At 36.5% G+C, this 14,128-nt stretch overlaps 1 protein-coding gene across 4 annotated transcripts; it reads left to right on the plus strand.

Annotated features, from left to right (window-relative positions):
• Positions 1–2,090: 2,090 nt before the first annotated feature.
• On the plus strand, positions 2,091–3,664 carry LOC133875502 (leucine-rich repeat receptor protein kinase HPCA1-like). 4 transcript variants are annotated; one of them, XM_062313658.1, is made up of 6 exons: positions 2,091–2,337; positions 2,441–2,518; positions 2,661–2,771; positions 2,867–2,908; positions 3,011–3,082; positions 3,194–3,664. In XM_062313658.1, exons 1-6 carry the CDS (start codon positions 2,315–2,317, stop codon positions 3,261–3,263), a joined length of 396 nt encoding a protein of 131 aa, XP_062169642.1. In that variant the 5' UTR covers positions 2,091–2,314; the 3' UTR covers positions 3,264–3,664. The 4 variants fall into 4 exon arrangements, 3 of the variants coding, with proteins under 3 accessions (XP_062169642.1, XP_062169650.1, XP_062169658.1); XM_062313666.1 differs by lacking the exon at positions 2,661–2,771 and having other exon boundaries at positions 2,837–2,908; XM_062313674.1 differs by lacking the exon at positions 2,661–2,771.
• The last annotated feature ends 10,464 nt before the right edge of the window (positions 3,665–14,128 follow it).

A 14,128-nucleotide genomic window follows, 5' to 3' on the forward strand; every position in this document is an offset into this window, starting at 1 on the left:
AAAGGATTCGCTGATATCTTCGACAACCTCTTGCTTCTGGCAATTCTTTTTCTTCAGTTCATGGCAGCTGCCCTGCCCCCGTACTCCTCAGCCAAATTGGTTGGGAATTTAGTCTCCTTATAATATATTGCATGGCTTGGTTGGGAATTTAGTCTCCTATATTGACTGCAAAGCATGCCGGAGTTACGTACATCTTCTATTAGTTTTAAAAAATAAATATTATAGACGTGATAGTTTTTCTCTTTGAGAGATGATAACGGGGATGGAAAAAATGTACAAGGTGCAGAGGAAAGGACAATAACAAGAACTATAGTTGCATATAAATTCCAGAAATAACCCATATATAGGAACTCCATGAAATGGTTTAGACAAGAAAATCAACCGGAAACCACATTAATTTGTGATGTCAGTATCACTTTACCTCGTTTCCCTAGCTGTAAAAGTCTTACTTTCCCTTTCCCTTTCCTTCTTAAGTTTTTAAGTAATTGCACATGCCAAATGCATGGCAGTGCTATTGCAAATGATCAAGTGTCTTTCTGCATTTTGTTGCAGAGACAAGTTGTTCCTTCCAAAAAAGAAAAAAGACTTGGGGTGGAAAAATTTTAACTTTTCAGAGAAACTGATGGGATCTGTGTTCGTGAAATATTATGTTTGTCATGAGTTCGGGACAATTAATTAAACTTATTGGAGACAAATTCCCAAATCATTTGCCATGTAAACTTTATAGCTTTCAATTTGTTGGAAACTCACATCGTCCTTGCTAGTAGATCAACTTTACTATTCGTATGAAAAGATGCAGACATACAGAACTTCAAATTTTCATGTTCGGATAGTTGGCATTCTTTTGATCGAATTTCTTGAGGAATGGTTTTGTGTCTGTATGCAGCTGCAGTTGTGCATACACACTATTCTTTCATGTAGGAGTGTGCTTGCTTTGAGTTCAAATTTTAACACACTATTCTGTAAAATTCAATATTCTTTTGAGTTGTCTTAAGGACCGGATTGGGTTGGTGTATACACAATTGAATTGTGTTTGATTTGTGTTTCTGTGACTGCAATATTGCTGGTGATGAATGGCTACCATCATTTTTCTTACACTTCCGTTTCATATATATTAAGATTAAGTGCTTCATATCTGAGGCAGCACATTCCTCATGCCCGGGGTCCCTTTATATCTCTGAGACACGCATCTCTGGCACCAACCATTTCAGGGGATTGTCATCATGAGAGTAGTGACTGAGAAATTGTATTTTATATCATGTCATCTGTAATTTGTTTTCTTATTATCAGCTTTTTCATATAGAGACCTGTCTTACAACAAGTACTTAACAGGACCACTTCCACCTTCAAATGGGAGTTTAAAGAAGCTAGTTAACTTGTAAGGAAATGTTGATTGCTGTCAGAGTCTTAGCTGATAATCAATTTGCGTGTAAACATCTTTTTTAATTAAGCTGTTGCTTTTTGCATACCAGAAACCTGATTGGTTGTGGGTTCTATGGATCTATTCCATAAACAATAGGAAATCTACAGCAGCAAACCACTCTGTAAGGCTTTTAACTTGGTTTTATTTTTTTTATTTTTTTTGCAGTGTGGCGTAAATTAAAATACACATGAAATTACTTATGGATCTTAAATTATCTTCCATTTAGTATACAGTGATGTTCTGGATGAAGGGTCTATCTTCACATCCTGTAAATCTTGCATTTGGTGGTATTTTAGTGCAGTTTCATTTCTGGGCCAACATACACAGAATTCCAGAACTCTTCTTTTGCAATTCAATTGTAGATCTCTGACTAATAATAGCTTTAGTGGACCAATTCCGACCTCTATTGGGAATCTTTCCAAACTTCGTTGGCTGGACCTAGCCGTAAACCAGCTTGATGGACCTATACTGTTATCTACTAATGTGCTTTGACTAGTTACTTGTTTACCTTGGTTGTGTTTTTTGTTAAACCTTGGTTTGTAGTAGGTGAAAGTAAGTGGGTGTTATGTATCCACGTAGGCTTCTAGAAACATGTTTGTAACAGGCTCTTTTTGTTTTTTATGTAAATGAAAAAGAAACTATGTATGGACTGGTGATATATGAAAAAAAGAAGACTCCCGAGAATAGAAAAAGAAAGATTCTGCAGAAAAAACCCCTTCCACTTCTCTGTTTTCAGCTCTGTTTTATACCTCTGTTTTGTTCACTTTTCTGCAGAAATTCTGCAGCAACCTTCTCTTATTATCTTGTGTTTTTTGTCATAATCTGCTGCCCTTTGAAGTGTGTTTTGCTGGAAAAATCAGCCAACATATACCAGTCTCTCGTGGTCTTGATATGCTACTTCATGCAAAGCACTTGTATGTCAAATTTATGTAATTTCAAGATGATTATAATGTTTTCTCCTTGTGTCTTTGTTTTCTCCAATTAATAATCATCTATGATTATTTATGTTATATACAGTCATCTTGATAACAACAAGCTCTCAGGCAAAATTCCTCCTCAACTTTTCAGTTCAAATATTATGATTCTGTTACACTTGTAAGTTTCGTGAAACTGTTTATTGTCTAAAAATCGAAGATGGCTAGGTGGCAAGCTTTCACGTCTTCATATTAGTAATGTTAGAAATACAGGCCTAATAGTCTCTCTTTGTTGCGCCTTTCTCATTTTGTTTTTTTTTTAGGTATTGCCTCTGCAATTGTTTTTCCTATTTTTTGTCTCTAATGTCAAATATCAGGTTAAATGTCTTGGATATGGAATCCAAGGAATGGAAATGTTTTATCATTCTCAATTGGTATAGCAAAATACTGTCAATTTACTCATTTATACTTTCCATCCACTCATATATATCTCTAACAGGATTCTTAATGGCAATAATCTTATTGGCAGTATCCCTGAAACCATTGGAAATGTGCAGACTTTGGAGGTGATGTGAGTATCTAGCTCAAATACTCAAAGTGAATTCAGTCCTATACTATAGATGGCTGTGAAATTTGACAAGTTATTGTGCTAAATATCTTGTTTTGGCTACAGACGCTTTGGTAGGAATGCACAAAGTGGGACTCTGCCTTGGAACCTCAGCAATCTTGTAAACGTTAACGAGATGTAAGCAGAAAATATGGACATACCCAATGCAGCATTTATGCTTGTTTGACGATTATCATCTTGTTTGGGAATTTTCAGTTACTAAAAGAGCTTCTGATATTCTGTTTTCAGGTACTTGTCCAACAATAAGTTCGCTGGTCCTATTCCCAACCTTACTGGCATGAGCCTCGCCTATGTGTAACTTGAAATAGTTTTACTGAAGCTACAAATTTCATTTGTGGTGCAAGGGTGTAGCTAAGCATTCTCAGACCATCATAAATGGATGATCAGTTCATCATCTTTCCTCACACGTGTACTATTTGTCACAGCCCTATTTCTATCGTAGCTATAGTTAGTAATCTTGCAATGGTTATTTCTTTTAAGTTTGTACAAGAGCATGATTTTAGCTTTTTCATTATTTCTGTAATGCATTATAGGAATTCTGCAGGCTTTACTGTCAGTGTAAACTGTAAACATCTACTATTGATCATTAATTTTTTCACAGGATCCTTATAAACATCTTCAGAAACTTGTTTCAATTCAACTGCAGCTACTTAGCAAAGAAAGAAAAAAAAAACTGCATTTTTGTTACCTTAGGGCATTCTCTTCTGTATATATCACAGAAGGTTGGTCACTGCAAGGATATTTCTTTTATAATATATCCATAATGGACTTATTTTGGTTTATGCCTGTTATCTCTTGTCTCAATAAAAGTGTAGGTGGCTGCACCTGAGGACTCTGATTGTGTACATTATTGATGTTTGTACTGAATAAACAGGAGGCCTAATCATCTAACAATGGAAAGTTAGGATCATCTGTTTGTGGACAACTAATGTTGAGAATCAGAGTTGATATTCTCAAATCATCTGCATGTGTTGCAGGCAATTGGCTTATTAGGTCAGAGAGATGCCATAAGACTGGATCTTACTAGACATGGACCACGTGTGGAGAAAGCAAAGGTTGGACCTTTGGGATCTGTTCTTGTTGTAAAGAAGTTTGCAAATGTACACTTACATTTTATAAAGATCTTATAAAAGCTAAGTGACGACACATGATTTCCCAATTTAAATGTCCTGATATTTGTGCCTGTTTATGCTCTTGTTGAAGTATATGGACACAATATTTTGAGGACCTCAAATATTTTCAAGATTCAGAACCTACTCTCGTTATCTTCCTTGGACTAAACATACGAAAGGAATCCTCATCATTACATTTCTCTCAACTCTCTTGAACCATGATAATTGTCTTCTTTATGCCAATGTGTGTCTCATTCAACTAATATATATGTTTGGCTATTAGAGACCTTCAAGCTTTTCTTTACCTGGCTATGAAAGGGTTGGAGGGTTTTTGTCTTCTCTAGCTAGAAACTGTAAAAATGCCATCTAGAATTTATTTTCAAGGTGGATGAGGCAAATTTGCTTAAGCTGGTATTTAGGGTCACCATGCAGTTGCATGTCAGTATATGTTGTGATATGGAAAGCAATTTTGTACTTTCACATAGTCTCTCTTAGATGCATTTACAGAGTTAGTCCTTTATTGCATGATTTATGGAATTTCCTTATAAGTTGCTTCATGGTACTACTTTTTGTTCTAATTAAGTAAATTCTTTTGCATCGATGGTCTACAATACCATTTGCAATGCTCTCTCTCTTTTCTTATTTTTTTTTTCAACTTAGATCAGCCTTTTTGTGGATTTCAAGTATATTTATGCTAAAGAATGAAAATGAAATGGACCAAAAAAAAAAAAAAAACACAAATCAATGAATTTTTCTTTTATTTGGAGTCGTTTTGGTAAAAATGACTCTAATTGGAGTCGTTTTAGGACTAAAACGACTCTAACATAGAATTAATACGCTATATGTTGAGTCGTTTTGAAAACGACTAAAAAAAAAATGACTCAAAACGATTTGAGTCGTTTTTATGCCAAAACACGGCTTAAAAAAAAAAGACTCAAAATTGCTAAATTTTTTTGTGCAAAGTTGCCTCCATAGCAAATAATATGAGCCAAATTTTCCTCCTAATATGAAGACATGTATGGCATATATTTATTATAGTTTTAATGCTAGATGTATCAATATGTATATGAGTTTGAATGGAACAGAACATATTTATACCGTTACAGCTAGATTACATAAAATGATTTATGTGGTATTTCGTGCTAGACGTATCAATATGCATATAAGTTTGAATAGAACATAACATATGTATATTATTACGACTGGTTGCATATGATGATTTATAAGGCTGCATGCTTAGATGTGGTTTTATGCTTGTGTTCTTCGAAGTTGTGGAACTCTTGCATGTGAGTATGACTGAGTTATGACGTCATTTGTTTCTATGCTTCGATATGCATGTATACTTGTATTCTCCGAAGTTGTGGAGTACTTGTATATGTGTATAACTGAGTATTATAATATTTTTATGGAGGTAAATGGTTTCGTGCTTGGATGTGTTTATATCCTTGTGTTCTCCGAAGTTGTGGAATGCTTGCATATGAGTATAATTAAGTTATGACGTCATTCGTTTCCTTGCTTAGATATGCATATATGCCTGTATTTTCCCGAAGTTGTGGAAAGCTTGAATACGAGTGTAGCTCAGCCATATGATAAACTTATATGTATAATGTAGATGAGTTTATATATGTGTGCTTCCAAGCGGGAGATTGGAACATATATATATATATATACACACACACAGTTACGTGTAAATAATATGTTGTAGATGAGTTTATATGTATGTGCTTCCAAGTGGGAGATTGAAACCTGTATATATATATATATGATGTATTATACTAATGGTAACTGTTATTGTAAACGTATGGTAAAAAGAAAGAAATGTCGGCTCATTACGAAAACTTAGTGAGTTTTATAGTTTATATTGCTGAGACCGTGGACTCACTATTCCACTTATGACCATGTAGATGTAGTTTATGTAGCAGGTTTAGGCGTCATGTGCGGTAAATCATGCGCGAGCTTAGAAGTCATCGAAGAGACTCATTGTGATGCCATTTGGTGAGAAACTAACTTGACCTAAGTCAGTTTCTCTTTATGCTGTAGTGATTTGTACATTATGGCTGTAATTTGAGATGTAATGATATTGAGTAATGATTGAGAAGCTCTAGCTAGTTTATTGGAAATGTTTATGTGGTCAATTCAAATACAAAAATTATTCAGGTTTTCCGTTGCGATGATTGTTTAAGGATTTAGAAGCAGCGCTTCGTGGTTAATTGATGTAAATTTCCCACATGGCCCTTGAATTTAGGGCAGGGCGTTACATCCTCGAACTCATATCTAACTATAAAACAACAAATGTTTTGTAGGTGGAAAAGATACAAGTCTAAGTCCATGACTTAGTGAATAATAATACACGGGGTAAACATGTTATCATGTGGTGAATTCAGTTTGAAAAATAAAAGACATCTAATTTACCGTGTGTGTGTGAAAACTGTGTAACAAAACATCTAAATGCGGAATTTAAATAAGACAGATATTTTGTTAACGAAGTGGAAGCTCAATTAAGAGAAAAACCACTCCGGAGCAGCCAAATCCAGGAATTCCACTATTCAGAAGACAAAGCTAGTAACAAAGCAGTAACACTCACATACCCCGATGCACTCTAATGTGTACCTACACACGAATGCTTCCCAAACAGGTCTCCTACCTGAAGGGGTGTTCAATGGATTCCTTTAGCTTAGGGAGGAAGCTTAGGGCTCCTCCCTAAGCTAGACTTCACACGATCAAGTCACACACTGGACAACTCTTAGAGAGCTAGCAGATCTTCACAATTTCTACCTAAACACCCTCTCTAAGCTCAAGAGAATTCAATACCGAATTCTGTAAATAATACATGCCTAAAGGTAGGGCTGGCAATTTTGACACGACCCGATAATCCGACACGAACACAACACGAAATTAGCGGGTTTGGGTCTACCTTAAACGGGTTTGGCGGGTCACCCGCGGGTGACCCGTCAGACACGATTAAGTCCCTCTTTTTTCTTTTTTCTTTTTTTTTTTTTAATAAAATTAAAAAAAAAGGGGAGAAAAATAGAAATTGGGAAATGGCATTCAGGGAATCAGGGATTGGGAATTACCGAATTGAAAAGTAAAGTGAAAAAAAACACAAGTTTACACAATATTTCAAACTTCAAAAATCAAAAATCAAAACTGAAAGTCTGAAAAGTGAGAAAACCTAACTTTTTTCCCCAAAATTTCCCTTTTTCCTTCAGCTGCCGCCTGCCGCCCTTCTCTTCTTCTTCAGCTCCCCGCCGCGCTGCCGCCAACCGTCGTCCCTTCTTCTTCCTCCCGCAGTCCCGCAGCTCCCGCTAGAGTCGGCTGGAGTCTGCACTGCTAGACACCTTGACCCACTCGAGTGCCGACTGCCGAAGTGCCGACTGCCGCTTGCCAAGGCTCTCCACTCTCCAGCCTCTCCCCGACTCCCCGTCACTCTGCTGCTCTCTCTGTCTCAGTCTCTCCAACGTTCTCCACAGTCCACTCTCCAGCCTCTCCCCGTCTCTCGACTCTCTCTGCTGCTCTCCACTCTCCAGCCAGGAGCCCAGGACCAGCCTCTCCCCGTCTCTCTGCCGCTCTCTCTCTCTCACGGTGTCTCCCTCTTCCGCCGAATTGCCATGTAGCATCCGGTATGTTAAGAGTAAATAGTTGATTAACTTGATTTCCATTTTTAATTTTTTTACAGCATTTTGACATGAAATGATGAAATGGTTTGATTATTTGATTATTTGTAAATATTAATCTCTCTTGTATTTTACTGATTTTACTGATTTTATGAGCCCAAGATTGCATGAACTGCCATGAAGGGTACTCTACCCAGTGGAAACAACTCCATTACAATACACGGGTCAAACGGGTCGTGTCGGGTCGTGTTGATCCGATTCGACCCATTATGCTAAACGGATTTCACGGGTCGTGTCGGGTGACCCGTGAAATTGTCGTGTCGTGTCTGGAGCCCCGACCCGTTAACGTAAACGGGTCGTGTTCGTGTCTAGGCTAAACGGGTCGCTGGTCTTAACGGGTCGTAAACGGGTCGTGTCGGGTGACCCGTTTTGCCGGCCCTACCTAGAGGCCTCTATTTATAGGCTTTAGAAGACCTAAATCGAGTCTAATTCGGATTTCTCTAGGCTGCGTCCGGACGGTAAATTGCGACTACCTTTCCATAATGCGCTTCACGCGTTTCCTTATTAAGGCCGCGTTCGGATGATGTTGCCTAGCGTCCAGACGGTTGCAAGCTGTCTTCCTAATTCGTGTCCGCAAAGGACTCTGGATTCTTCTCGAACACTGTAGAGTGTCCAGACAGTGTTGCCCTGTTGTCCGGATGGATGCATGCTTAGCTAGCAGAATCTTCTTGAATACAGATGGGCATCTTGACGTATCTCTGGTCCGTCCGGACAGAAAAAAAAAAAAAAGAAAAAAAAGAAAAAAAAAAGGATTCAACTTTTGTTGAGTTGGAAACTGCACATAATCTTCCTGGAACTCTGAAATTCCATTCTTGATGCTTGTGACATTGAAACTTGTCATATTAGCAAAATAAACTCTGAATATTTGAAGACTCTGAAATAATACGGCATCCCTGTTAAAGCAACAACCTTACATGATAGTGATTTTGTCAACAGAATGTAGCCAATAAAACTAACAAACTCCCCTTTTGGCCATTCTAGGACAAAAATCACTTGACCGGTTTAAAAATACAATCCCGGTCAAAAAATAAAAATACAAGGGATAAAAACAAAGGACAAAGGATAAACAGAGTATTGAAAAACCATAGAGAAAAAGTTCTAAAATCCAAAAAATACAAGGGATAATAGAGAAGTGTTTGGAAGTAGCCCAAATAATCAGAAGTTTGTTAAACAGCTGATAGAGGAAGGAACAAAAATCCTCCATGTACAAAATCCTACTAATCCACTGAAAGCAAGTAACAGAGAGAGATCCGTACAATAAGCTGGATTTGTGCTATTTCGGCTTCTAGCTCTTGAAGTTGGGTACCATAGGCTGAAAACCTTAAGTCGCTTGAGTTTTTAAAGCTTGAAACTGATTATTCGCAGGTTGAAATCCTTTAGTCAACTAGTCTGCAAAATAAATGAGAAGATTCACTACTGAACCTCTAACCGGTGCAAATTTGAAGAAAGATGTTACAGAAGGCTTTGCATGAGCTGGGGGAAAAAGCTCATCTAAATCTTGAGACCTTTGGAAATTGAACATATAACTTCAACAACAATCTGTTTTCCAAAGGATCCATCTGTCAGATGTTGTGTTGGGAGCCGTTGGCTGACATATTCTTGAAACGATTTAAACAGAAATATTTCCAAAAATACAACCACCAAGAAAGATTAGATTCTGTTAGTTCCAAAAACAATGTGGTATTATGACGGATGTCAATTGGATGCCAAAATTACATAAGCAAATATAACAATCAAAATGACCCAGATATATCAATATCAACCCAACACACAAACAGAATAGGATTTTCATGCACAATATCTCAAGAAAATATTCCAATATTCTAAAAGCACAAAAACTTAAAAGAACAAAGGAAGACACAAAGAATATCATGGAATGAGAAGAGATGTGCAGAGCATGCCAAAATCTCGGGAGAAATTCGCAAGAGAAACACACAACATGACTAAAATAAGAGAAAAATGCACTGCTGTGCGGATGACAAAGAAAACAAAGGGCTCGCGTCCGGACGGTCCACTGCCAGATTAGCAATCGGCAGGGCTACTTGCGTTCGGACTGTAAGCCAAGTTCGTCCGAACGCTTCACACTAAAATGCTGAAAATCAAAGAAATATTTTTAGAAAAATAGTTTTCCCTAATGTTAGCTTTAGAACACATGAATAAATAACTGATAAGACAGTCAAATAGCTATTCAAAAATATGCAAAGATATAGTTGAGAGCTAAGTATTCAATAAGCATAAATTTCCTTGTAGATAGAAATTTTAAATAGATGACTTAACTCATGCTATGCGTGTGTGTGTGTGTGTGTGAAAGCTTTTTCAATAAGGTATGATGTTTGCTGATATGATTTACAACAAATGAATTTTCTAAACAAGAGAGAAATTCAATGTTAGATTAGTCAAAAGTCAAACCTTATCTTACTAGGGCCTAGCCACCATTTTCTGTCATCCCCGTTAAGTACCCTGTAGAAATTTTTCTCAAGGCAAACAAGAGAAAATATAGGGATAGAAGTGATATGGTTCCTAGACTGCAAAGCATATGTGAAGATATGATACGAAGAAAGAAAAAAAATGCAATGCAATCAAACCTAATATGCTTTAGGATTAAGAACGAAAATCCTAGGCATGTGTGACCTCACCAACTAGGTGAGTCCACTCCCCCTCAATGGGTGACTGACTTCATCCTTTCTGACTCATACTTGCCTTACCTATGGTGGTTGTTGATAGGCCTTCATCTAGTTGTCCATCCATCTCAGTAAGCTCCGCATCAAAATAGGCAACCCCTCATAAGATTGGTCACTTTCAGTCTTCTGCGGCTTCTTCTTGTAGTGCCTTGATTTGTTCTTCTTGGGTTTGCCATTCTGATTGGCCAGAACAAATTGCCGTTGTTGCGCTGATGCTAAGGAGCTTGATGCTCCTTTGGAGGTCTAGTGTTGGGTGTAGCTTTCCTTGGTGGCTTTTTCTTAACCTTCAATCTCTGAGCATGGCTTTCGATGGTGGTCCGGGGTGACTTTGTGGTGATCTAATAATGGATTAGTGGTGGTTCGGGGGGTGGCTTGTTGGTGGTTAAGAGGTAGCTTGGTGGTGATCTAGGGATGGCTCAGTGGTAGTTTGGGGTTGTTCGGTAGTGGGTCGGAGGTGGCTCGGTGCTAGCTTGGTGGTGGTGGTTTGATAAAAAGATACTCAAACTCATAAAATGATTTACGAAATTTAAAAATGCAAATCGTTTTTCGAAACTATACAAGATTTTTTGGTCAAACTGAAAATATTTTCGGTCGCATTAAGCACAAAAAAATATGAAAAATATTTTTCACCGAAACAAACGGAGCATTAGGAATCTTTACTGATGAGCTTCACCTTTGCGGAGAGGTAGTTGTCGTTCCCCTTATCCAGAAAAATACTCGAAGTGATAGGTGATGAGAGGGCTATCAATTTTTGACACAACCCGCGAACCCGATACGAACCCGACACAAAGTTAAAAGGGTTCCGGTCATAAAATGATTGACCCTTTGGACCTGTTTAATAAAAGTGTCATTATCGGGTCAACTCGTTTGACCCGTGGGTTGTGTGACGTCCTACATCGCATGGGAATGAGGATGTGCTTATATGTATAAATGCACCATTTATGACATAACGCGTTTTAAAGCCGTGATGACAATGAACCTATCAGAACTTCGCAATTAAGCGTGCTTCTGCGAGAGCAATCCCAGAATGGGTGACCTCCTGGGAAGTCTGGTTTGGGGAGCCAAAAGCGGACAATATTGTGTCATTGGGGAAGGGTCGTTACAGGTTGACTCGTATACTTAAACATTTTTTTTTCAACATTAAAAATTAAATCTAAATAATTATGTTACCTCTCTCTTTCTCTCACTATCTAAAGAGTAAAGACTAAACTAAAAAAACTCACAAAAGACAAAACAAGTCTATTTTTTTTATTGAGTTAGAACTTGAACAAAAAAGGCTAAGACTAAAAAAAAATATAGGTTTTTTTTTTTTTTTTTTTTTTTTTTTTTTTTTTTTTTTTTTTTTTCTTTCAAGTTTTCGAACTTGAAGTTGAACCAAAACAAGTAAACAATATAACAACTCAATGTTTCATATTTCAACTATGAAATAATATGATTATTGAAACAATATGATTTTTTTTTTGTTTAAATTTGTGTTTTTATTTTTATTTTTGTAGATTTTATTATATAATGGGTTAAACGGGTAGTGTCGTGTCAACCCGTTATTTAAGTGAGTCATGTTAGGGTTGAAGAGTCTGATATTTTTAGTTAAACGGGTCATGTCAGAGTTGACCCTTAACGGGTTCACGGGACAAACGAGTTGACCCGAACCCGACACGCGAATCCGTTTTGACAGCCTTAGATGATATTGAGGTAATAATCTATTTATTGTAATCTTGAGTCAAAATTTTCTCTTTTTAGTTTATAAAATGATATATTAACCCTACTTTACTTCTCCAGCAAAAAGATAAGAACTTTTTTTTGTTGGGTGGATTTGAAATAATTGATTTGAAATGGCATATTTACAAATTCTTCTATTGTCTAATGTCCATATACAGGGATGGAGCCAGAAATTTTTATGGGCAGGGGCCAATGGCCGAATTTTTTTTTTTGGTAGGGGCCAAGTAAGCTAAATTTTTATTTTTATCTTATATTTTTTAATTTTTTAGATTTTTTTTTTCCCACCTTTAATTTTTTTTTTTTAGTAAATTTTAGGGGGGGGGGGTGGGGGGATGGCCCCTGCCAACCCCCCTTTCCCTCCGTCCCTGCCATATAGTTCACTTTGTTTCATTGTTCAAAAGAGAGGAAAGAATGAAAATTGAAAAGCCTGTTGTAATTCGTCTACAACAAAGTTTAGGGAGTCCCACACCCACTTTTTGGTTTCCGTAGTGGATTTTCTTGAAGTAGTCACAATTCCTATAAATTTATCTTTGATTATGTAATATCTTCAGAATTTTGTGTTTGGACATACAAATGGTAATGTGCCGATCATTATTCTATATTTCAAATAAATACAAGAACTACAACTCTTCTTGAAAATCGAGATTCTATCACGGAATTGAATAAACTAGGAGAAAACTCAACTCCGAGTATTTCTTTTTGATAAATTGATCAAAATACATAAATTGATGGCTAAGGCCATCTTATAAGGCTTATATAGAGAACCTAAATTCAAAACCCTAAAAGCAATAATTCTACATTTGTCCTTTGCTAGTTGCTTTCAATTATACTATTAATAATTACTTTACCGTACGTTCTGCCAAAAAAAGGGAAAAGGATCTTCTCAATTTCGAATGAAATTGTTAGTATTTATTATATGGTTAGGATTTAAATTTAGTGTATTTAATGATGTACATGATTTTACATTATTTAAAAGACGTCCTAATAAATTCTGACCATAAAATAGATTTAAAATTGAAAGAATTCTTGTCCTACGAAAAAAAAAAATGGAGACAACAATACCATACTGTCTAAATTAAATTAGGCACAACAAGGCGTAGATAGGACTAATTTATAGCCTAAGAAACTGTATTATGTTGAGAGGTACTTGTGCTCGATCTATTTGTTAATGCATGGAATTCCAATGGTGCTTCCCTGTTTCATTTTTTTTTGCACAAATGGGTCAAGCCTACCTTCTCTCAACATGGCACAAGGCCATTCGATCTGAAGTCCTTCCCTAAATTAAAATGCATTGTTCCTGTGTTTGAGGTCCAAGTACATAATTGTATTTTAGAATATATTATATGATTCCATATTATGTTTATATTTTCGATAGATATTTACTCAAAAATACAAGAGTTGAAGCAACTCTTACAAGTTAGACTGTAGATATAGTGGAATAACCAACATACAACACTGAACAATATGAAAAAATATAATCTACTACAGTAATAAAAATACAATGTAGTAATTTTGTTGGCGAAAAGAAAAACTTTGCATAAAGAAAAAAAACAACTCCAGTGCAACCAAACCCAGGATTCCACTCTACTCAAAGAAGAACAAACAACAAACAATAGTAAAACTTACGACCCCTTTGTAACATTACCAAGACAATATGTAGGATAACTTGCTCCTCACGTACGTCTTTGCTCCAATTCCTTAGTAGGTCCCAGTCCAAAAATCTTCACACAAATAAGTTCTTGGAACAACACTCAAGAGCCTTGTGTTGTATTTCTTGTTACTGGTATTCCAATACTTTCAATGGAGGCTCTGAAAATTGCGTTTGAGAGATGTATAAAAGACTGAGACAATGGTGTAGTCTTTCTAATTTTGAAGTTTCAAAGGCCTTGACAATCTGAATTTCACATTCTGAAGTATCAAACAAGAGAAACAACAACCTGTATACAAACTAAAGAAGATTTTGTTAAGCTTTTTTTT

This window comes from Alnus glutinosa, chromosome 1 (assembly GCF_958979055.1).
Source record: "Alnus glutinosa chromosome 1, dhAlnGlut1.1, whole genome shotgun sequence".
Lineage (NCBI taxonomy): Eukaryota > Viridiplantae > Streptophyta > Magnoliopsida > Fagales > Betulaceae > Alnus > Alnus glutinosa.

Excerpts from the sequence above, each read along its gene's own strand:
- LOC133875502 (XM_062313658.1), top strand. The coding sequence starts at position 2,315 with ATGCTACTTCATGCAAAGCACTT. Across the intron at positions 2,519-2,660 it reads ATTATGATTCTGTTACACTT|GTATTGCCTCTGCAATTGTT; the intron begins GTAAGTTTCGTG and ends TTTTTTTTTTAG. Across the intron at positions 2,909-3,010 it reads GTGCAGACTTTGGAGGTGAT|ACGCTTTGGTAGGAATGCAC; the intron begins GTGAGTATCTAG and ends TTTTGGCTACAG.